General features: G+C 33.4%; 2 protein-coding genes across 7 annotated transcripts; one reads left to right on the top strand and one right to left on the bottom strand.

The window, feature by feature from the left end:
* The first annotated feature begins 5,859 nt into the window (after positions 1 to 5,859).
* LOC100251901 (uncharacterized) lies at positions 5,860 to 12,385 on the top strand. Of its 2 annotated transcripts, XM_002274658.4 has the most exons (6): positions 5,860 to 6,342; positions 7,128 to 7,412; positions 7,551 to 7,724; positions 8,098 to 8,204; positions 10,021 to 10,352; positions 11,491 to 12,385. In XM_002274658.4, exons 1-6 carry the CDS (start codon positions 6,190 to 6,192, stop codon positions 12,099 to 12,101), a joined length of 1,662 nt encoding a protein of 553 aa, XP_002274694.1. In that variant the 5' UTR covers positions 5,860 to 6,189; the 3' UTR covers positions 12,102 to 12,385. The 2 variants fall into 2 exon arrangements, with proteins under 2 accessions (XP_002274694.1, XP_010656631.1); XM_010658329.3 differs by lacking the exon at positions 7,551 to 7,724 and having other exon boundaries at positions 5,961 to 6,342.
* A 1,410-nt stretch (positions 12,386 to 13,795) lies between these two features.
* On the bottom strand, positions 13,796 to 21,546 carry LOC104880711 (uncharacterized). Of its 5 annotated transcripts, none has more exons than XM_059740824.1 (4): positions 21,368 to 21,546; positions 19,508 to 21,261; positions 15,048 to 15,245; positions 13,796 to 14,295 (listed from the first exon to the last, which is right to left on the bottom strand). In XM_059740824.1, exons 2-4 carry the CDS (start codon positions 20,511 to 20,513, stop codon positions 14,078 to 14,080), a joined length of 1,422 nt encoding a protein of 473 aa, XP_059596807.1. In that variant the 5' UTR covers positions 20,514 to 21,261; positions 21,368 to 21,546; the 3' UTR covers positions 13,796 to 14,077. The 5 variants fall into 5 exon arrangements, with proteins under 5 accessions (XP_059596807.1, XP_059596809.1, XP_019078412.1 ...); XM_059740826.1 differs by having other exon boundaries at positions 19,508 to 20,502; XM_019222867.2 differs by having other exon boundaries at positions 19,508 to 20,526; positions 21,368 to 21,545.
* Positions 21,547 to 24,934: the final 3,388 nt, after the last annotated feature.

Genomic DNA, 24,934 nt, shown 5'->3' with positions numbered 1-24,934 from the left:
TTAAAACTAGTAAATAAATATTAGGAATGACACTAGGATGGACTCGGAATGAGATCAGTCCCATCTCAATTCCATTCCGTTTATTCAAAATATTTTTCATAAATGAACAAGACGTGCATAAGAAATTCATATAGACATACTTGTCCTATCTTGCATCATTTAATTTTTTTTTGATAAAAAATTAGTTTAAAATTATTTTAATTATATTAAAATAAATATATTTTAAAAATAATTAAAATATTATTATTTTTATAACTTATTTTAAAAGTATTTTATTATATATATATATATATATATATATATATATATATATATATATATATATTAAAAATTAGAAAATAAAAATTAAATCAAATTAATTTTTGAAATTAAATTTTATATATAATTCGGACAATACGGGGTAGAATAAGACTATACTTGAATCTGTCTTGAACCTATCACGGGTTGTTAAAAAATTTTCAAACCCCTTCCAAACCCTTTTATTTAAATTTCAAATTTGTCCCATTAGGGATGGGACAGGGCGGGTATCCGAAAAAAAACCCCATTGCTATCTCAAGTTAGGGTTTGTTGGGTTGAATAGGATTTTGATTATCATTTTGATTTTTTAATTGGATATGAAAATATAACAATAATGACTCGGGACTAGTAATAATTTCACATCAATTAACACTAATTTGATGTTTATTTACTTTTTATTTTAAGGTTGACTCTTGAGAAAATGCTTTAGAAAGTATTTGAAGTACTTTTAGGTATTTTCTTCGAATTTTTTAGTAATAACATCATATGTCGATCATCCATGGATGAAAGTTATGGTCATATTACAAGAATACCATAAAAGAGATATCAGTGTAATTTTCCTTAATTTTGTCCTTAAAAATGTATATTAAAATTTAAAAAGAATAAATACATATAAAAATGAAACAATTATTATTATTTTTATTTATGCTTTTAATAAAAATGATGAAATAAGAAAATAGGGTGTTAATTTCTTTAATTAATTAAGACAAATATATAGAAATTGAATATTTGAATCATTTTTTAAAAAAAAGTTATCATCTATAAATTTTTTCTTTATAAAAAAATGAAATATAGAAACATAAAATGTTATTTTATTTAAATTTAATATTAAATCAATTTAAAATTTAAAATTAATTCTTTTAAAATATAAACCTAGTTAGTTTCTTTATTCCTCAATTGAATATTTGTGACAACTTTTATTTTTATTTTTATTTATTTTTTATCCATTTGTACCTCTATTAAACTCTTTTATTCAAGAATTCTTATTATATTGGGACTAGGACTTCTTTTTCCTATAAATAAGGTGAGATCTTTCTTGGTCTAATCCATTTTAGATTGGATTCTGACCCGCCAAATTATTTTTTACCATCCAATTATTGAATGTGATAAAAATCATAAAATCGTTATATTGATAAAAAAAAAATAAAAAAAAATCATAAAATCGTTATCAAGTAGACACTGCCTAAAGCATCACCCATAATCCATACCCAATTCTTACAAAAATATCTGATAAGTGAAGGCCTAAAATTACAAATCCAAGTCGGCTCAGGTAGTAAAAGTCCAAGTTGGCTCAAAGGATTACCTGAGCCTTGCTAGGTGTAGTTCGAACTTTAACCACGAGGGCCCAAGCCCAACATTCCACGAGTTTTCATGTTTACAAACTGCATTTTCAGTAGGATTCATATAAAAATTTAAGGTTATGTTTGGCTAATACAAAACATTGCAAAGAAAATAGAAAGAGAAAATATAAATAAATTATTTTTATATTTAAAATCAATAAATTATTTTTATATACTTTTCAAACTTATTTTATGTATGTTAATTTTTTTATATAATTTTATTCAAGAATTCTTATTATATTGGGACTAGGACTCCTTTTTCCTATAAATAAGGTCAGATCTTTCTTGGTCTAATAAGTTTGGTTTGAAGATTGGATTAAAGTTAAGATTTGTTGATTGAAGATTGAAGATTGAAGATTTGAAGGCTTGAAGATAGGCTGAAGTTTAAGATTTCTTGTTGAAGATCGAAGGCTTGAAGTTGAGGACTAGGTTGAGGTTGAAGTTGAAGGAGTTGAAGATTGGGGTTCAAGTTGAAGAAGTTAAAAATTAGTATGGATGTTAATTGGAATATAGGAATGAGATTTATACCCACGGATGAGGAGCTTATAAACAATTATTTGTGGGTAAGATTGAATAATGGAAAAATTCATGAAGGTATAATAAAAGATCTTAACATTTACGACTATGAGCCATATCAACTTCAAAGTAAGTCTGGTTAATTTTTGTTTTAATCTTTTGTTAATTTCTATTTTAATCTTGGTTAATATAGTTGATGTGATTGTTTCCAATTTCTTTGTGAAATTGCAATTACATGAAAATTTTATGTGTGGAATTTAGGGAATAGATTTTTTTTTCCAAAGAGCAATATTTGTTTTTTCTTGGATTAAATGGAGATGAATTAATATTAAGTTTGGTTTCTGTATTATTCATTTATTGGTATAAACAACTTTTAAGTAAACAATTTTTTTTAATTATATTTTAAATTAAACAACATCTATGTATAGGGTTGAGTTTATTGCATGGATTTAGTACATAGGTGTTTTAAGCAAATTTAGAAAGATGCAAAATTGTAAATGTCTTATATTAATGTATAGTTTAGATTATTTTACATGCAAGTAATACTAATACAATACTCAAATCTAAATTTTCATCCATTTTAATCATTTATCAATCAACTCATCATTTACTATTCTTTTTTATCAAATGCAGGTCTAGCTTTCAATCATGGTGATAAGATGTATTTCTTTTCATCCATTTGCAAGAAGCAGGAGGGTGGTTCAAGGATCAATAGACTTACCAAACATGGTCATTGGAAAGCTTCGCAAAGTATTAGTCCAATACTAAACAAACATGGAAAAGAAATAGGTGCGAAAAGACCTCTGGTTTACTACCATAATAAGCCTACGGGTAAAGGAGTTAAAACTGAATGGCTTATGAACGAATATATGTTGGTGAATCATTCACATAACTTAGTATTATGTGAAATTCATTACAAGAAGTCAAAGGAAAAAAATAATGGCAATTATACCGTGTCTTCAAACTTAAGTTTTCCAAACCCAAGAAATAACAACAATAATACTATCACTTCAAACCTAAATATTTTTAACCCAACAAATAATAGCAGTGATAGGATGCCTTCAAACCTAAATATTTCAAACCCAAATCAAGATATTACTCTATTTACTGATGCAGATATGTTGGTATTATTGAATGACCCCCAACTTACATTTACATTCGAGGAAGTGTTTCAGGATGATGCATAGAGACATCTTGTATTTGTTGTTTCATCTTGTTGATGTTTGTTATCTTGTATTATGTGTTACGATGATGCATAGAGACATCTTGTATTTGTGGTTTCATCTTGTTGATGTTTGTTATCTTGTATTATGCATCATTAAGTTATGTAATACATTTTTAATATGTTCTATATTTCATTGGTTATTGGTTTGCAATGAAAAAAAAGACATTATTTAGACTTTTTATCCCTTATGTAAAAGTGGAATTTTTTGGAATTAAACTCCATTTCATAAACCCAATTTGAAAATATATATGTTATTTATAAAAATAAAATATTTTTCCTACCTTATGGTATGTAATTTTTCTAATTGATTTAAAGTGCAATATTAATTTACGTTAAGAATAAGTAGATTTATTTATTGTTTATTTATTTGAAAGGTGCTTTAAAAGAGTTAAAATAATTATTTTAAACAAATTTTAGGTTAGAGACTATTTTTCAATGTAAAAAATAAAATAAAATTGGAATTCTTTAATTTTTGATGAGATTTTTACAATCGTCCCTTTAAGTATTTTATTAAATTTTAAAATAAGCAAATAATTAATTATTTTATTTTTTACATTAATATTTTTTGAAAAAAAATGTGTTTTTATATACTAATTAAAAAGTATATGCAAAATGGGAACCATATATTTCAAATTATATCATGTCATTCCCACATATTTGGGGTTTTATGTACCTTTTGACTATAAAGGTGGCAATGGATATTGTGAGTCCGTTTGACCTAGATTTTGTAGGTTTCAGAATGAGAAGATAGAGGAAAGGCTTTGAGTTTGATGTTGAGAAAGAAGAGACGGCGGTTAAGGCTTTGAGTTTCTGAGATTTTTTTTTTTTCCTTTTTAAAGGCTTAGTTGGCGAGTTCGAGGCCATTTTGGAAACTCAAATACTTCTGTACTAAAAGTGCATAAAAAGCTAAAGGACGATAAGAATTAGGTTCTTCCGAGTAGCAAGTCCTTGCTTCCTATTACTCCGTAAGAAGGACAATTGAAAATAGAACAAGTGGATAGAATTGCTAACCAAGATGAGAAAATGTCTTCAATCATTGTATGAATAATTTGTATGGTAAGGGATGAAATTTGGGAAGAAAAAAATTCAAGAAATTTGAATGTTAGGGTACGTGTTTTCAAGGTAAGAAAATAAGGAATTAAAGAAAATAAATAAAAATTAGGGATGATATCAGGATGAATTCGGGATGGGACTCACCCATCCCATTTATTCAAAATATTTCTTATAAATGGGACGAGGCAGGTATAAGAAATTTATATTGATATATGTATCTTATCTTATATCATTTAATTTTTTTTTGGGTAAAAAATGATTTTAATTACATTAAAATAAATATATTTTATAGATAATTAAAATGTTATTATTTTTTTATAACTTATTTTAAAAGTATTTTTATTATTTATATATATATATTAAAAATGAGAAAATAAAAATTAAATCAAATTAAAATTAAATTTTATATATAATTAAGGTAAGATGGGATAGAATAAGACAATATTCGAATATGTCCTCAATCTATCTTTTTAAAAAATTTTCAAACCCTTTTCAAACCCTTTCATTTAATAGGACGGGATATAGGGAGTACCTCGAAAAAACACATTCCTACCCTAAGTTAGGGTTTGTTGGGTTGAAAAGGATTTTGATTTTGATTTTTTTAATTGGATAGAAAAATATAACAATAATGACTCAAATGTGACTAGTTATAATTTCACATCAATTAACACTAATTTAATGTTTATTTACTTTTTATTTATTTTAAGGTTGACTCTTGAGAAAATGCTTTAGAAAGTATTTGAGGTACTTTTAGGTATTTTCTTCGATTTTTTTAGTAATGACATCACAGGTCGACTATCGATTTAATGTTAGTCACCATCGATGAAAGCTATAGTGATATTACAAGAATACCATAAAAGAGATATTATTGTAGTTTTAGAAAATTAAGATATCTCAAGTGTAATCATTGATTTCTTTGAGGAGTGTTGTGTAATTTTCACCAAGAAATATCTTTAGGCCTTAGAAGCAGTACCATGACCTAAACTTCCTAATTTATGTAACATCTAATAATGGGGATGCTGATATTAATGGCCGGGAAAATTGATTAGCAAAGTGGCTGAGTGCCAGCACTTAGGACAGTTGTCGACACCTGAGAGCGAGTCTACGCGGTTTGTCGTTAAGCGCGAGTACCATTTCACACCTCCCAAAGCATATTCCAGCTTTATCCAAATCACCGAAGATAGAAAAATAAGGCGGAATCTGACATCCAATTCAACTGCCTACGTGTCAAGCAGAACAACCATCTTATACAAGCTACCTACGGATCATTCGACACGTGTCATGGAAGCCCCGACCACCGCCGTCGTTCCAAAGGCTGCTGGGCTCCACATATATCCACTAATTTACATGCGGCATCTGCCGGCACGTGTCTAATGGGCTGCGAATTCAATGAAAAGACATAAATACCCTGCAGTGAAGCGGTGCGGCCGCCTTTGGGAGAGGGTGTTTTGGTGATTGAGGGGGTGCGGTCAAACTTGGTGTCTCGACTACGACTACAAGTAGGCGTGATTGGGCTTAAAACACGTGATCGCTCACGTGCTTGCTGTCATCTATTAACGGCGTTAGGATTTTGTTAAATTTCCAGGCGTGCCCCTCCTTAGGAACAAAGAGGCTTCGTAGGGTTTTCGGATTCTCAGCGATCAAGGAGGGAGGGAGGAAAAGGCTTTATCATTATTTTTATTATTATTTTTTTATTTTTAGGGAAATTTGGGTTTCAGGCGATTTTGATATTATCCAGCGTTGGGTCCTTGGAAGTTGATGGTTCAGTTGATGAAATCGGGGAGTCTCCGACCGGAACGTGAAACGACGCCGTGTCGGGACAAGTTGCCGGTGAAGTTGGAGATCGAGGACTCCTTGGAGGAGGAGCATGGTCCCTTCAACAAGCGATCTAAGCCCTCTACCTCTTACCAGGTCTGATTTTTCTTCTATCCTATTTTTCCTCTGTTTGGCTGCCGAGAAAAAGTAGGACAAGAAAGGGATTTTGGGGTTTTCGATCTGTTTGGGAGCTGGCTTACTTTCGGGTGATCCTAATACAGCTGTTTAGTTTAATTGTTGCGGGGGTTTTCTTTTGTTTCCTTGTTTTATCGGTAACCAATTGGAGCGTTAGGGTTTGGAAAAATGGTTTATCTTGATTTAAGAATTTTTTTATCGTGAGTGATTTTTGTGCATTAGTTTCGTTGAAGTTCTACATGATCAGGTAGAGGGTTTTTTTTTGAAGATTTTTGAGCTCTGTTTGGTTGCGATAAAACCAAGGAAAAGAAAAGCAGAGGAAAATTTTCTGTATTCTATTTAAGTTACTGGTCTTCCAAAAATTGAAAATGGTAGTCCAATTGGGCTAAATGGTTGTACGGGATCAGTTGAGTGGATGTTTCTTTCTTTTGGACGTCAAATACTGGAAATCTGAAATTGAAGATCTGAATTTAGTTTTCTTCCCCAAAATTTTCTTGCGAACCAAACATAGGATTTTCCGAGTAAATTTTTATTGCGTTAAAATTTTAATCTGGTCTGCATTTTGGATTGCCGTGGAAAATTTGGAAGAGCTTTTGTTTCGTGGCTTATTGAGCTTTCCTGAAACTTTGGTTTACTGGGTTCCGTAGGGTTGATTTTTAAGACATCCGTTTTGTCGTTTTGACTTTTTCTATGGGGTGGATTTTGTCTCACTGATTTTTTATGACATGGTTTTGTTGACTAATTAGCAATGGAGCACCGGAAACAATGCATACCCAATTCCCCCTTCGCAATACAATCCACTTGATGAGCCAAGCCCTTTGGGTTTGAGGTTGAGGAAGAGCCCATCTTTACTGGATTTGATTCAAATGAGGCTTTCCCAAGGGAACCCTTCTAATGTAGGATGCGCACCAAACAAAGGCCCTAATCCAGGGGATAAGAAGGATCCGGGTAAAGGAAACATGGCTTTGGGCACTGACAAGTTAAAAGCCTCTAATTTTCCTGCTTCACTTCTAAGGATCGGCCGTTGGGAGGTACTTATGATTATTATTATTATTATTATTATTTTGGTTTTAGTATCTCAAATGTGCGGTTCTTATTGATTTTAGTTTATTTTAATTTTGAAATGCATATGGCATGCAAAAAATAGCTTAAACTTTGTCTGTTTTCAGTATGCATCAAGATATGAAGGTGATTTAGTGGCAAAATGTTACTTTGCGAAGCATAAGCTTGTTTGGGAAGTTCTTGAAGGTGGTCTCAAGAGTAAAATAGAAATCCAGTGGTCGGACATAATGGCTTTGAAGGCAAATTGTCCTGATGATGGTCCAGGGACCTTGAATGTAGTGGTATGGATCAATTTTTTTTTTTTTTTTTCCTGTGCAGGCTTGCATAGTGGAGTTTCCATGAGTTTTTATAGTCATTCAGTGAGACCCATGTGGCACCACATCCGTATTTGCATTCAATGAGAACGAGGCATTTAAAGTTTCTAATATTTTACAATTTTTTCCTTTATTTATTCAATCACTGAGATTGAATTTGAACCTCAATAGCTGAGATTCAGTGAGGTTAGGTATAATATGGGTAGCATAGTACCTATCAAAAAAAAAAAAAATTGTGGGTAGCATAGAATTTCCCATTTTTTGTGATTGTCATTCTTTTTTTATTTGCATTTCCTTTCAAAATTGACATTGGAGATTGTCAATTTTTTCTGTGGTGCAGCTGGCCAGACAGCCTCTTTTCTTCAGGGAGACCAATCCACAGCCAAGAAAGCACACCTTATGGCAGGCGACAGCAGATTTTACTGATGGACAGGCTAGCATACACAGGTAAAGCTTGATGACCTTGTTGTATTAATATAGGCCCGATTGGTAATAAATACTAATTATTTTAGGTTTCTTGAATCTTGAAATATCTCAAAATGACTGGCCATACATAATATTTAGATAAGTTGTAAAACACAAAGAACATGGTCTTTTATCTGCAAAACTGTTGTAAATCTGAGCAGTTAACATTCAAACCCTTTTCCCCTCTGTGTAATGATTTTGGAGAGCAATTCCTAGATCGAACATTGACTCATTGATCTACAATCTTTTGCTTTGAGTTAGTATGGAGGACAACTACAACCTAGAGAAGCGTGTTATGCAAATGAATGCAAAATTCCTTTGAAAATCTATGAAATTTAGCACCAGTGACTTGAGCTTTGATATGGGCCTTTGAAGAATGTAATCCTTTTGTTTTTACCTGGCATGATAAATAAGTTAATAGACAAAATGAATCATTTTTTTATTATGATGTTTAATTTTTCCTTACAAGTTGCCAGAGATCTGGTAGACCAGAATAAGTCCCTGAAGCAAAAATATCCTTCATTGTCTATAAATTCAATTTTTAACTATGGTTAGAGCTTAGAGCATTCTGCTATATAGAGCAAACAAAGAATTCAAAGCAACTCCATTCTGATCTCCCCCTATTAAACCTGCCACCATTGAAGCCTGGTGCTTCATGGGATATAAACCAAGCCCAAAACCATCCTCAGTTTTCATCCTCTGCAGCCACCTTTTCCACTTGTTGGTGGTTTGGTGTCATTGGTGTGCCAAGGGTGGAAGAGAAATGGTGAGGGATGGACACAGCATCACCTTGTTTTTATGTCAGCCAATATCTGATTGTCCTTTTTTAATTGTGTAGATTGGTTGGGTTCTTGTGGGTGGGAGCTGTTTTTTTTTTTTTTTCTTTTTTTAATCCCCTTTTTGTTATGGTTTTTCTTGCTCATTGTATACTCCCAGTGTACTCTTGTACACTTTCTGCTTTTTTAATAGAATCTTATTTGTTTTAAAAAAAATATCTGGCAAAAGGATAGGGGTTGACCATGAGTTTGGTGGCTGCAATGATTGATCAAGATGTTGGATGTGGGTAGGAGAGAAGGGTTTGGCAGTGGTTAATGATGGAAATTGTAGGCACTGGTTTTGAAGTCAGGGGTGTGATAGAAGGAGTTGAGTTCATGGATTGTGGGGTTCGATAGATAACAGAATAACATTTTTTTGGGTAATTTAAAAACCATATTGGGTTGGAAAGATTTAAGTCTGTTTTTCTTGCATGCTATTGATGCTTTCTTCAATGTTTAAAGCATAAAGCTCTCTTGTGTGATTTAGTTATGGAAGAGGAGCGAAATTGTTCAATTTAAATCGAAAAATTGCTACATTGATTCTACTAGACAATTTGGTGTTAAGATATTATTATTCTTGGAATGCGCATTTACTAAATTTAGTACATATGAATATTGAAAAGCATTTCCTTCTAGCTACAATATTAACCATCCAAAAGAATGTCATCTCTTCTATAGGTTGTCATTAATTTTTCCTACCCAAAAATAGGTTAATTCTAGGAATTTGTTTTTGTTTTCTTCCTAAAATATGTTTCCTACTTAAGTCTATGCTACCCTTTCCTCAATTTCCATACATTGAAATTTAAGGCAACCTTATTCAACCGTGCATTTAAAATGATCCTTCTAGAATCAAATCAAGTGCTAAACTTCATCACTATTGGCACATTTCCAAGTGCCTGATGTTCTATTTTGATGCAACTATATATTTAAGTTTGTAGCTTGTCAGGAACATGATGGAAAATTCTTATATTGTGGTTTTGTAGGCAACACTTTCTGCAGTGCCCGCAAGGACTGTTAAATAAGCATTTTGAAAAGCTGATCCAATGTGATATGCGCCTTAACTTTCTGAGTCGACAGCCTGAGATTGTCTTGGATTCACCATATTTTGAACGAGTTTCTGTTTTTGAGGATCCTGATGAATCCAAAGTTGAAGGTTTTGATCAACTGGAGTCAGTTCAAGGATCCACCATCTCTGGCTTCCAGGATGTTGCATCACCAACTGCAGCTCAGTCATCTTCCTTGAAGATTGAGCCACGAGATCCTGTTGGTTTAGCTTCAGAAAATTTGTCCCGAGAATCTCCTTCCCCTAGCTCAGGTACATCAATGAACTTGATGCTTATTTTAATTTTCTAATGCCGATGAATAAAGGTCATAATCATGCTCTGTCACGGGGGATATAGATGATGCCTGTTGATAGCCTTTTAATTCTCTTTCTCTATGTCTTTATGATCAGTGATTTGCTCGGAAGTGTGATGATATTGATGCCTAGTAAGTTCTTTGCTATTAAACCACCAAACACAATTGCCCTATGGTCATGACTTATAATAATGCTTGATTACTCTCTCTTTTGTTAATGATGTGCGCTCATGAAAAATCAGACCACGTATAGTTAGCTCATTGAACCTGAGATGCCATATGAACTTTACACTATTGGAATTCTCAGATTCATATGTACACAAAACCGATCATCCTAAGTTATCACAGAAGTCTGAAAATTAATCAAGATAAAAAATAATAATTTGAAAGGCTGGGAGCATTTCTTTGCCTTGCTCCTATAAATACGAGTTTGATGTTTATTTATATTTTCTCACAAGTATGTGATCATCTCCATTGAGCAAGAGATTTCTGAGCTTGTTCAATTAACTGTCCTAGTTGGAGCTGCTGGTCTAGTCCTCCGTCCTCTTCGATAAAAACCTGATCTTCAATTAGCCTGTACGTAATCTGTGACCAACTTTTGGGATGAGAACCTGATCTATGATAAGTTTTTGCTTGGGCTCTTCTGTTATTTTTGTCATTTTATGACATGATGATGCCATTATATTTATTAAGTATTCTTATGCAATAGGTTCATAGCTTTTAGTAAATAGATTGTAGTTAACTGTTGTCTTATAATAGCCCTCGAGAGATGAATGTCTTTTTTCATATATATATATAGGTAGAAGGCATTTAAATTTGATAACCCACCATCTAGGATGGGTCCCACTAATTCATTGGAGGTGTATGTGGCACTTTTGAGCTTGCCTTGCCTTACCTTACCTTACCTTACCTATGGCATTTGCTATTGTTTTGGTTCTATTTTCATAAAAGCTTGAACCTAGAGGTGGGTGGATTCGTAGTATTTTAGTGTGAAGTTCTAAAGTAAAGGAGGTGGAATTTATCCTTTCTGTTTTTTTAGAGCCATAAACATTTTTCCTGGCAATATCAATTGATCATTGCTGGCCTTTTTCTATCAGTGATGGATACACGTGCGATGGAAGGCAGTAGAAATTGTGAGACAGACGACTTGAAGAGGCAAAGGAATTGGGAACAGCTAAAAGTACCAGGGCTTCATCCATCTATATCAATGAGTGATCTTATGAATCACATTGAAAATCGCATTTCAGAGCAGATGACATCTGGAAATCCAGCCTTAAGTGAGGAAGGAGTAGAATGCCAGGGCATTTTGGAGGACATTGCACAATACCTGCTCAGTGATTCTCATTTTACTGCAGCTTCTGATGAGAAATCCCTCATGTCTAGGGTCAATTCTCTCTGCTGTCTTCTTCAGAAGGACCCTGGCTCAGTTCAGAACTTGCAGATGAATGGGGAAGGTTGCTTCGAAGAACTAGACGAGAAAAAGGATGTTCAGCTTAACCACACTTCTGAATCAGTGCATGAGAACAAGGCTCCAGGTGATATTACGGTCCCTGAGGGGGACTCCAAGGATGTCACTGGCTACAAGCAGGCACCAGCCATGTCGAGGAAAGACTCGTTTGGGGATCTGTTGCTTCATCTCCCGCGAATCACCTCTCTCCCAAAGTTCTTGTTTAACATTTCAGAAGATGATGAGAACCAAGCTAGGTAGTGAAGTTCTCCCTTCCCTATCCCTGTGAATGGAAGATCTGCTGGTTGCTGAATTGGACCTTAGAAAGTATTGGGATTCAGAAAATTGTTTTGATGAAGAATCCTGATAAATGTTTCATATATATATATATATATATATATATGCATTAGGTATTTGTAGTTCCATTGTTGCTTGTTTTCTGCATGTTATATAGATGATGTAAGATTTCTATTTGTAACTTAATTGTATTGATCCTTTCAACCTTTGAAAAGGGGCCCCTATTAAGTTCTTTATGTGGCTTTGAAGATTCGAGTTTATGTTGGTCCACCATGCAAATAATGGTGCTTATGTCATGGACTGTGCAATTTCTATCAGGTTTTAATTAAATGGAGAAGACCTTGCCTTGCCTTGCCTTTGCTAAATTTTCTGAAATTGTGTTTTCAGCTCCCACTGAATTCAGGCAATTGCGAAGCTCTTAACGATTTAATCTTAAGGACTGGTTATTATTGCTTATTTATTTTGACCCATTCTTTTTTAAGTGTTGACAATGAGATCCTGATCAGTTATCATTCCTTTTAAACAAAGTCTTAAACGATCGGCTTATGTCGCCTGCCTAGAAACGACTCCTCTTCTCTAACTATGGTCCGTAGAGTGGTAGTTTTTATTTTGTCCCGTTGCTGCTCTCATTGTTCCAGACAGGTCAGTAGAGTGGTAAAAGAATTAAGGCTTTTTCCCTGTTAAGGCATGGGCTTTCACCTCACCACACATTTGATAATACAATTCATAGCATTGAGCTTAAACCCATGTTTTAAAAATTGGACCGGTTCGACTGGTCAGACCCTAATCTGGTTGGGTGTTCACTCCAATGAACTGAAAATGTGTCCAACCAACATTGAACCGGTTCACCTGGCGGTCTAACCACTAATTCAATGAGCCGGCTCCGTTCCTGACTAAGGCACAGTCCACGTGTCCTCTCCGGCTTGCTATTGTGAAGCCCCAGGTCCAGCTAGGTATAGTTTGGGCTTTGCATTAAAAAATCTGTTGTTTAACCTCTAGGCCCATTGCATGGGAGCTTTCTAGGCAAATTCAGCTACTTTGTTTCTTAGGTTGCCGATGTGGGACCAAATGATTTTGGTTTTTTTTAGGCAAAATGCCATACAAACTGATATTCAAATAAATATTTACTATTTATTTATATATTATAGAATAATATAAATAAAATAACTAATAATTTTGAAAATAATAAAATATATAGATATTGAAATCCAAACAAGTTTAAATAATAAAATCTTATTTTACCTAGATGATTAAAAATAAAATTAGAAATACCAATAATTTAATAAATCTTATATTTATCACAATATTAATGACAAATGATGAAATGTGTGTGAGGAATTTTGATTATTAATATATTTTTGAATTTCTTAAATTATTTTTAATTTTAATAATATATAAGTTATATATCCATGACTTCATTGATTCCACCGCAGTTCAAGTTCAACCATCAGCATATAGTTGCAGTATTTAGAGAAATGAAACTTGTGTGAGATGGTTGATGATGTGGTCATTTTATATTAGGAAACCTATGTCAACTAAACCCATAATATCCCTGTCGTATACCATGACAAACTAAACCCAACAATAATATCCACATGCTAAGCCTACTAATTTCATGGGCCCATTCTTCATATTCATTGTGACTGGAAACTGGCTTGTACAAATCAATTATCAGAAAACATGGTAGATAAAGCCAGTGATGCAATATTAGTTTAATCCCAGGTTCTATAGCTATATATACACACCTTTGTACACTGCATATGTTTGCTTTCTTTTTTGTTCTTCTAAATGTGAGCTTGCATCAAGTTACCACTTCCTATTTTAATTCTACTATTCCCCTTTTCCTTTTATCTAATACAGAATCAAAGAACTGATATACAAAAGCCATTTGAGAAATTTTGAAGAAAAATTGTAAAAATGGATGATGATGATGATGATATTCAAGGTTTGCCAAGGGCGCATATGTAGCATGGCGGCTCTGCAGATGGCTCTTGTATAAGAGGCTGGAAACACTCGGAGTGGAAGGCATGGCCACAAGAAAGAACAGAAACTTCAGGAAGAACAGGAGGCTTGGATTCGATCTTTACTGGTGCATATCCAAGATCCCCATTGCAAAAATTACACTTCAAGCCAACTGGGAGATAGGATTTATCAAAACCTGCAAATGGTATTCTTACTATAAGTAGCAGAACACAAGTCATGAATCAAAATAATGCAACTTAAGCATCGATTGGAATCAACTGCATGCACACCCACACAAAAGATATCTGTGGGTCGTCATATACTGTTTGAAAATCTATTTCTATTTTTTTTTCTTATAGGTAAACAAGAATATTATAAAAAATGCTTAAACAAAAAAAGGCGCACCAAAGTACATACAGGTGTATTGTCAAATACGAGTCATGACTGCCGCAAACAACTACAATATTATTTGTAAAATTTGCAATTAATCTAAATAATTTTTTTTATAAGAAACAAAATATGCTTCAGTTGAGGAGCTAAAACAACCATTGCTCTACCAAATTTCATTACCACTTTCCTTTAGAGTATTGCAGGGGATAGAGGTCAAGAACAGCTGTGGGCAAGCCAAGTTTTGACCACAATATAAAATCTTATCCATGGCATTTGTCAGTCTATCAATGACCTAACATGCTTAGATTCCTAGTCTATCAGTCTATCATGCATTTTGGACCTTTATTGGCTGGACTTCATTAGCTTGAATCTTAGCCAAGGTGTATATACTATATAGTATGTTATCGCAATGCAAAAATACCCATTAACCAAGTCAAACCATAAAACTCTTTCCAGGATTCTTGGATATCAATATCACACTTGCAAAAATTGTACCGACAGTGACTGGAAAGGTGAAGATAATTTTCAACCATGAAAAGAACTTAAAGAGAGACATACCATCCCAGCTGATATGATAAACGTTTCCCTTGGATGGTTTATGTATCCTATTAGAAGGCCAGGTCCAGGTCTTTTTCCAAGAAACCTGGCCAGAAGCTGAAGCTGTTTGCTTTGTATTCCTCCTAACAGATGGAACAAAAGTTTGGTTGAAGTGGTCTAGCTGGTTCCTTTGAGCTTGACTGCGTTCACCTGCAAGCACTAGCAATAAAGGTTTTAGAATGCTGATTTTATTTCAAATCAGAAGATAATGCACACTATTTGTTTTTGCAATTTTTCTGAAAAACAAATCCAATTCTAGGTTAGCAAAATTGAAGGAACAAAAAAAGGAAAAAAAGGTGAAATAACATGATAAAGTGTTGTTAAATTCTAAGAAAATTCATGTATACTTGAAACCACGAGAGAAGATTTTCAAATAAATCGGGCCTCTATGAAATGCTTAGAGGCAAAATTTTCATCATCATCGCCAAAGGGGGGCACCATGTTGAGAATCTGGAAACCTGTAAGCAAAGATGGAAAAAGATGCCAGCCAGACTCTAAGAAATGATGGGGAAATGCTATTACAAGGATCGATCTTCATCCTTTTCTGTCTTTGAATACAGGTGTCTGGATTTGCAAAGCATCACAGGCCCTTTTGACTAGAACACGCTATAACAAGCAATATGGCACAATTCAAGAAATCATTAACTCTATTGCTATATGTAATGCTGTTGATTAGCAATATACCTCCATCTTTACCATTTCCAATTTCCAAATAAGCTTGCAACTCCCTGAATAAATGAATCATGACCATGCTCTCCTTGATTATGAAACATATGAAAAGCAACACACAAGCATTTGTAGTTCTTCTATCATTTTATTGTAAATCAGTGCCAGAAAATGTCTTTACATGAAAGCTTGCCACACATCTAGATCTTAGAACCTAACTCTACCATAACTTTTGTGGATTTGCATATCTGTAACCATGTTAACTGTTTTTTATGCTAGGATTGATAATGGAAACTATAAACATTATCAAGAAAAAACTTGAAAGAAAAGATTCAAGAAGCAATTGGAATACTAAAATAGAGGGCCTTTCCAGCAGCCTGTGTACTCCATGGAAACTAAACAAATGTATACCTGTCATACAAAATGATTTTTGGATTATTATTGCTAAAAGTTCTGTCAAAATATCACTGTTTTAGGAAAATATAGTATGCATTAATGACAGTGTGTGCTGCTTGTTTCCATTGTGTGGTGCACAACCATACATTCTTAATTATTTCCTTTTAGATAATGTTTGCTTTTAATACTTATTATGGAGAATTGAAATCTAGTTACAAACATTATTTTGTATTAATACTTATAATAGAATTATTCAAAATTGTCTGGCTCAAGGGGTTGGAATTAAACTATGGATTTTAGTTTCGGAGTATTGGAAGTGAAAGTATGTGGAATCAAAATTTTGCAGTTTGGATGATTGGATCAGTTTCTAATATATATATTTTTAATAAAGACTGGCGGTAAACTTAGTATTGAAATTCTAAGGTGGAAGCATGCTGGTGGCAGGGGTGATTGGGAGGAAGTATCAAGTTTTCGGTGATGGTAGTCAATGGTTATTGAAGATGGTGAGAAAACATAGGCAATGATGTAGGGTGAAGATAGGGTGCTGAAAATTATAGATACCAAAGAGTGTTGAAAGTGATTTGTACCAGAAACTATTGTAAAATTTGGGGGCAATAGACAGTACATGGCATGGTGGTGGTAGTGACAAGGTGATAAGTTGCCAAATTTTGGAAGTAGCTGGTGGTGATTTTGCCATGGCTTACAGGTGGAGAGATAGCCGGAAAATGGAGATTGGTTCGTCAGAGGGAAGTGGGGCTGGTTGTGGTTGTGGATTGCCTGTGGTGGTGATGTTCAAAGGATGTGTACATATATAGCTTCTTACTCAAATCTAAATGAATGAAAATTTATACTTTTGCATATTCATAATACCTCTTGTCTATCAAAAAAAATATTCCTAATACCTCTTGAATTTCCCTTTGTTAATGAAATATTTCAAATCATGATTCAGCAAAACCTTCTAGCCATGACATAATTCTCTCAATTATGATATAGTATATTCATAAGAAAAGATGAGGTAGCATCCAAAGGTTTCTCCATTATCTCAAACTGTTTCTTAAACAATCAACTTTCTTGGCCACTCTCCCAAAAAAAGGCAAGTAACACTAGTACATCAAAGAAAAATCTGTGATTTGCATAATATTTCCAATCCAAGAACTCAATGATTTACTCCACCATCCTCAGATCTAAGACTTGGCTATTAGAGGTGCCCATAAAAAAAGTGAGACCACACAATTCTTTATTGTACTATGTAATAAGCATTAAAGACAAAAATCCTTACATACAAGTTCTATTTTTTAAAAACCATTATTTTATTTCCATTTCTCTCATTTTGTAATTTGGTTGTTTTTCACTTGAATTTTATAAAAATGATTCTTTACCAGTCATGGTATAATCTTGAAATCTATCTTCAACAGGGACGATATTCAAGCACCAAGTTGATAATTTGGCTACGTTTATGGGGTTGATATGACTTGTTTTGAAGGTGCCAAAGGGGAAAGAAGTAGATCAGGGAAGATATGGTAGAAGCAAAGTGGAGAGCAGAATTACTAAGGATCTCATAAACGATAAGAATCTAGATAAAACTGGATGGCTGGAAAGGAGTCATGCAGCACAGAAAATTCATATACCTTATACCTATGAAGAAGTCATTGAAATACAAATAAGTAAGAAACTTTTTTCTCCTTCTGGCAGTCCCATTTATCAACTCCCTTTACCATACATATCTAGTGATTTTGGTCATTTTCTTTCATTTCCTACAATTACAATCTTGAATATGTTCATAGTGGTGGCTTGGATTTTGTAAAACTCTCATAAGAGAGGAACATCGTTTGAGTGCTACCTTATTTCAAAATGGAAGGTGTTAAGAGTGATGAATTTCTCAGCTGTGTCACAACCTCATATGCTTAAATGTGGAAAGTAAATTCCTTGTTAATTGGACTAGAAGTAGAATTCTAACAAGAAGTCCCAAAGATTAAACGATCTCTGCTAAATAAAATGTTAATGAATGAAAAAACTCTTTTTGAAAGGGCAGTCTCTGCAGCTCTTCTCATGAGCCTTTCAATTATTTTAAAAGAATTCCCTAATGAGAAATAGTTCAATTTTATCAGCATTTAATGGCACGAGAAGATGTGCAGCCAACCCAGGTCGGTAGGCATGCCATTATTTGCTGTTAGCTTTTCAAATCTACTTTAATGTAGATTATAGAAGCATTTGAGTCTACATGAGCAAGATTACCATAAATCGTGTGTTTCTATCTAGTCTTTAGTGAAGTGCACCATATCTTTTTATTGCATTCTCCATTAATAGTATCGAGTACAATTTCTGTTACACAACAAGGTACGGATTTTTTTTATGGAAACAACAATAACTGATGATAAAGTTAAATGAAAAAAATTTCTCTATTTGATAAGCATGGCAATTTTATCATTTATTTTACATCCCTATCATTGATTTCAACTATAAGGAGTAATTTACCAAGAGAGCAACATTAACAACCATCACAACCATCAAAAAACTAACATGAGATGGAAGTCAAATTAGGTAACCACAAATGTAATTGTTCCCACTCATCTAAATAAAGTCAAGTGAAGTTCATTGTTATGTGATTATTCTACAAATCTAAGAAACACACTAGGCAACCACTCAGTGGAGAAGTGAGCCTAGGAGTGTGTGAAAATTAGACAGCCAAATGTAGGGTTGAAAAACTACCTAGTCAAGAGCTTACACAAGTGGAAGAAAGTTAAAAATATAAATTTTTTGGTTTAGTGCCCTCATTCATGAAATACAACTCCCAGATTGGGATGAAGAAAATGCCAAACTCCCAAGCCACATGATAGGTGAGAGATATTTTATTTGCTAATATAATCTACTTCTATACAGCCTGCACAAAAACATGCCACAATGAAGGTGATACAATAACAATGCAAAAGGAGAGTCAGAGGCATGGTGGTCCACAGATCCTTTATTTGCTAATGTTTAAAATCCAGCAGAAGATGAATGTGGTAAGTAAAAAATATTTGTCCGCTAGCTAAATAAATAAATGCATGAAGATTAACCTGAAATTATTAGTGATTTGAAATTATTTGTAATCAGATCATATATCAATTATACAATATCTCTCCCCATGATGTTAAGTTCACTGAGGCAAAAATAAGATGCATGCTCCCTTATTAATGTCAAAGCAACAACAAAAGGTGTTGCGCTATTGGAGCATCCATGGTTATTCTACCACTCATAGAATGATCAAAGTTTCCCTGTGTAAAAGAATTGTCAGGTAGATCAACATCAAAGATTCCAATGAAACAGTGCTTATGGCAATGCGCATTAGGAAAAGTAGGACCAAAGTTTACACTTCTTACCTGATGGATTTTCCATATTGGTGCTTTGTCTGGCCCAAACTGTAGGCAGAACTGCAGAAGGTTCAGTTGGCAACATTCTGATGATATTCTCATGAGCATGTTGTAGTTCAAAAGAATTCTGTTCATTGGGGATCCTTGAAAGAGAAGTATTTGTCAAACCCACCCTAGAGAACCTAGCCAGATCCATAGGAGACAAACCACCATGGCTGTGACTCAATGGTCTTGAACCAGTGGTGGGATCTTGAATGCACCTATTAGAATCTTCATTTAGTCTTGCACCTAGGTGATACTCTAGACCAAGGGCCCTGCCAACTGGAACAGGAAAATGTTGCCGTGAATGGCATTGTAGCACTGGAAGATTTGATGGGGTTGAATTGGCTCTGGGATTGGTGCCATGCATCATTCCAGGGTTGATGTTCATCCCAGGCCAACCATGTACGTAGCTAGAATTCAATGAGACACCAACCAAATTCTGGTGTGAACTAGCAGCATTATGAACCACGCCATGGCCAGGAAATCTGTAATTTGTATTCCATGGATGTAAACTGCCAAACAATTGTTCTTGATGGTAAAGGTTCCCAGTTTGAACTGCATTAGGGATTAAGTTGTAACCAGCTGGGACACCAATACTTTGACCCTGAGAATGGTATACTACCGGTAAATTATGTCCAATGCTTATGGGATTTCCATATAACAGTTGTCGTTGAATCAAATTGAACTGGGCTTGATCAGGCATAACAGTAGTAGCATTCGCCATGCCTCTACTAGTGTAAAATTGCGGCATACTGGATGTGTACCCTGCTGGATGTGGAAAGACAGACACTGGCCTGTATAGGACAGGATTGTGACCATAGCCAGATCCCTCATAATGCATCAGCTCATTATGGTGTATTGGATCACTCTGAAAACTGTGGAGTCCTGGCTCTCCATTTTTGTAAGCCTGAGATGTGGCAGTGGAGGCTGTTGCCGGTTCAGTTTCCAAATGCATTGGATCTCTGGTCTCCATTAAGAAATGAATCCTGAATTTATATTAGCAAACCATGAAAAAAATCTCCTTTCTGAAGACCCAATAATAATTTATCTCTATTTAAGAAACTAAAATCACCCACACCCCCTCCCAGAAAAAAAAAATGGGAAAAAAAGAAAGAAAGAAAAATGTGGATAAAAAGTAATAAGTTTGAATATCAATGAGGCAAGCCTTCCAAGGCAACATATTCAGAACCAGATAGGGTTAGGCCTACATTAACAATCCAGGACTTAAAAGAAACAAAGCCATATGAAAAAATGGAAATTAGATTGCAGACTGCTAAAAGTACCTCGATGAATGACAATCTTTCAAAAACCAAGCAGGCGTATTACGAGAATGTAATAGGCCCCTCATTGAGAGAACATAATCAACTTTGTTAAAATGCAATGCGAACTTCAAGAATCCACTTTTTATCCGTGGAAATACCTCTTCCTTATGAAAGATTACCAAATTTCAAAGTTTTTTTTCCCAGAAATTTCCTTCCTTTAACAAAAAATCATCGTGCCCTTCAACAGAATTCTAGTAAGATTATGCTTTTACAATTAAAAAACTCAAAATTTTCCCAAATGAGACCAAGTCCCAGAATCCAAGAAAGCAAGAGAACTGAATTAAGTTTCACCATAAGAATTCATAAAGAAAGAAAACCCGTAGAATGCGAAATTCTGATGGGAATCAACTTGCAATGCAAAAAGGTTGGTTCATGAACAACAAAATGTTGGGACTAAAACTGCAGGAAAATCGAGGCTAACATTCAGTTCAAAATTTTACAAGAAATTATGAAAAGCAGAAGAAGAATCATGTATTCTTCAAATTTTGGGGAAAAACGAAATTACCTAAAACAAGAATCAGAACAGAAGGGTAGACTGTAGAGCTGTAGAGAGAGAGGAGAGAGAGAGAGAGAGAGAGACAGGGGGTTTTGGCACTAGGGTTTTAAAGGTTTTGGTGTGGGGTCCATCCGATTTAGCATACGTGTGTTGCTTCAGATTATTTGCGGTGCCGTTCTTTCAAAATTACTGCTGACGTGGTGTCCCGTGATTGGTGATTTCAAGATGGGCCACACTGGCGGGCTTCGTGCTGGGTTTTTAGTTGGGCTTCTTCTTTTTTTCTTTTTGAAAAAGGGAGAGAACCGGTTAATAACCGTATGAATAGAAGTAATGAATATTAAGATGGAAAATCATGTAACGATACCTCCAAAAAAAAAAAAAAAAAAAAAAAAAAAAAAGGTTTGAAAGCTTTGACTTTGAACTTTCCAAAAGACCTAACTTTTTTTTTTTTTTAGGTTAATATTGACATGATAAGTCAACAAAACTCATCAGCATCCTTATCAACTTTTTTGGGAAAGTTATCCAAAAAAATGAATTGGTATGATAATGACAGGTAAGCAATTCTCATCAAGTATAAAATGCGGGGCCCACACACTTTAAATATCGAGGAAAAAAGTGAAATGCTTTAAATACTTTTCAAAAGCTTTGAATTGAAGGACATTCATGGTATTTTAGCCTTATACGGACTTGGAGAGAATTTTCACCTTCCGGTCATTATCACACCTAGACCACCCTTAGCCCGTGTTAACTCTCTCTCTCTCTCTCTCTCTCTCTCTCTCTCTATTTTATTTTATTTCTAAGTTTTACACAAACCAACCATGCCAATGACTTTGACAAATTTGTTTTATTGAATTTAATTATTTTTGAAAGATTTAAATACAAAATAATAATTTATAGTAAATAATTAATGAGAACACAATTAATATAAACATAAATGCATAATGAACAAATTTAGAGGTTTAATTATATATCATTTTCTATATATTTATACTAAATAAAATATTTATTTATTTGATAAATCTTATCACATATAAATTAAATAAAGATATGTTGGTTATATCATTTTATCTTTTATATTATTTTAAAATTTTAATTTTTCATGTGAAAATTAGATTTAATGATCATGATTTTAGCTTTTTGCTTGTAGTTATGACTTAATGGTGGTTTTAATTTTTTTCTTAGTTCAAATGTTTACTTTTTTATTTATTTATTTATATAAAATAAAAACTTAATTATGGTTTTAACTTTTTGCTTGATTAAATTTTTTAATTTTGAATTTATATAAAATGAAAAATAAAATATATTTTCATAAAAAATTGTATTAATATTTTATATTAATTTTCTCTTAATTTTTATTAGGAATTTAAATATTTGCATGCATAAGACATGAAGCATATAATAGATGATAACATACCTTTTTTTTTAAATCAAAGATTTGTGGTACATCATTCCCATCTTAGTAGTACTTTCAGCACACATTATTAATGGAGGAGTGATATCCTATTTTTCAAAGGTTGTGTTGATCGATATTATTGTGCAAAAACATGCATGCATTTTACATTATTTCACCATTACATAAGACGTGAAACATGTTATGGCAATACATTCTTTTCACCTTAGTAGTATTTTCAACACACATCAATGATATTTTTTCATAAAAGAGTGATACCATCTTTTTCAAGGATTGTATCGATCAATATTATTATGTAAAAACATACATGCATTTCATGGTATTTCACCATGATATAAGACATGAAGAACGTAATAGATAGTAACATACCCTACCTTAAACTAAAGAAGAGCGGTACATCCTTCTCACTTTAGTCGTACTTTCAACGCATATTAGTGATACTTTTTTTTTTCATAAATGATGTACCACCCTTTTTTGGTTTAGGGTAAAGTATGTTACCGTTTATTACCTGCTCAATATCTTATATAACGATGAAATAACATAAAATACATGAAAGTTTTTGCACAATAATGCCAATTGACACAACTCTTAGAAAATAAGGTACTGATCATTATAAAAAAGTATTATTGATGTATGTTGAAAGTACCACTTTAGTGGAAAAAATTTATCACATTTCTTTGGTTAGGGTGATGTATGTTATCACTTGTTATGTGTTTCATGTTTTATGAATGGTGAAATAAGGTGAAATGCATGAGAATTTTTGCATAATAACATCAATTGACACAACTCTTATAAAAGAGTACCAAATATCACTCATTTATTAAAAAAATATCATTAATGTATGCTCAAAGTACAACTAGTGTGGGAAGGATGTATTATGCTTCTTTGGTTTAAGCTAAGGTATGTTACTGCTCGTTATGTGCTCCACGTCTTATATTATGATGAAACAATGTGAATTGTGTAGGAGTTTTTACATAATAATACCAATTGACATAACTCTTGGAAAAAAGGGTACCAATCCTTTATGAAAAAAGTACCGCTGATATATGCTCAAAGTACAATTAAGGTGGGAAGGATATACCATCCTTCTTTGATTTAAGGTAAGGTATGTTATTGCTCGTTGTGTGTTCTATGACTTATGTTATGGTGAAACAATGTGTAGGAGTTTTTGTACAATAATATTGATTAACATAATCCTTAGAAAGAGGGTACTACTCTTTTATAAAGAAACAACCACTGATGTATGCTAAAAGTGTTAGAGCAACAACCAGATATAGTTTGTTTTATTTGTATCTATCTTATTGTTGTAACTATCATCCTTTAATCATGAAAGTAGTTAGCTGATTTTATGCTATTTCAAACTCTGTAATTCAGCTATATAAAGCTGCTCTTGTATTCATTATTAACACAACAATATAATACAAACATTCATTCTCATATTATTTTTACATGGTATCGAAGCCCTCATTCTAATTTTTTGATCAATCATGACTTCTTCTCAAATGATCCCTTCAAATTCAATCTCTTATTCTGCTCATCATACCTTCTTTGTCAAGCTTACTCCAAGAAATTATCTTGCTTGGAAAACTCAATTTAATCATCTTCTTAATTACCAAAATCTGACTAGGTTTGTTGATGGTGCAATTGTTGCTCCATTGAAAACAATTAAAGATTCTTCTACTCCTCCTGGTGAGATTCCAAATCCAGAATATGAAACATGGTATAAAAAGGATCAGATGCTTCATTCCTGGATCCTTTCTTCTATTTTAGAAGAGATATTTCCTTATGTTATTGGGTTATCTTCATCTTATGAAGTATGGAAGGCTCTCTCTCAAGCTTTTGGTTCAGTTTCTCAAAACCGACAGCTGCAATTGCACATTGAACTCCAAGAATTGAAGAAAAATGATCTCTCTGTCTCAACATATTTGCAACGTGCTAAAGCTCTAGCTGATGAGCTAAATGCGGCAGGTCGTCCTCTTGCCCCAACAGAATTTATTGCAATAATTTATCGCAATATTGGCAATGACTATCATGCCATTATCACTGCCTTAAATCTTCGTTCTGAACCAGTGTCATTTCATGAACTCCATGGTCAACTTATTGCTCATGAAATTTTACTTAAGAGCTCTACTGATCTTCCTCAAGAAAACATGGTGACTTGTCAG

This window comes from Vitis vinifera, chromosome 11 (genome assembly GCF_030704535.1).
Source record: "Vitis vinifera cultivar Pinot Noir 40024 chromosome 11, ASM3070453v1".
In the NCBI taxonomy this organism is placed as follows: Eukaryota; Viridiplantae; Streptophyta; class Magnoliopsida; order Vitales; family Vitaceae; genus Vitis; species Vitis vinifera.
Note: the sequence above shows the minus strand (reverse complement) of the source record. Positions and strands in the feature narration are given on the sequence as shown.

Coding starts and splice junctions, on each gene's coding strand:
- LOC100251901 (XM_002274658.4), top strand. CDS start 6,190: ATGGTTCAGTTGATGAAATCGGGGAGTCTCCGACCGGAACGTGAAACG. Junction 6,343..7,127: donor AGCCCTCTACCTCTTACCAG/GTCTGATTTTTC, acceptor TTGACTAATTAG/CAATGGAGCACCGGAAACAA. Junction 10,353..11,490: donor ATCTCCTTCCCCTAGCTCAG/GTACATCAATGA, acceptor TTTTTCTATCAG/TGATGGATACACGTGCGATG.
- LOC104880711 (XM_059740824.1), bottom strand. CDS start 20,513: ATGGAGACCAGAGATCCAATGCATTTGGAAACTGAACCGGCAACAGCC. Junction 15,246..19,507: donor CAATATGGAAAATCCATCAG/GTAAGAAGTGTA, acceptor CTTTATTGCTAG/TGCTTGCAGGTGAACGCAGT. Junction 14,296..15,047: donor TTATCATATCAGCTGGGATG/GTATGTCTCTCT, acceptor TACCATTTGCAG/GTTTTGATAAATCCTATCTC.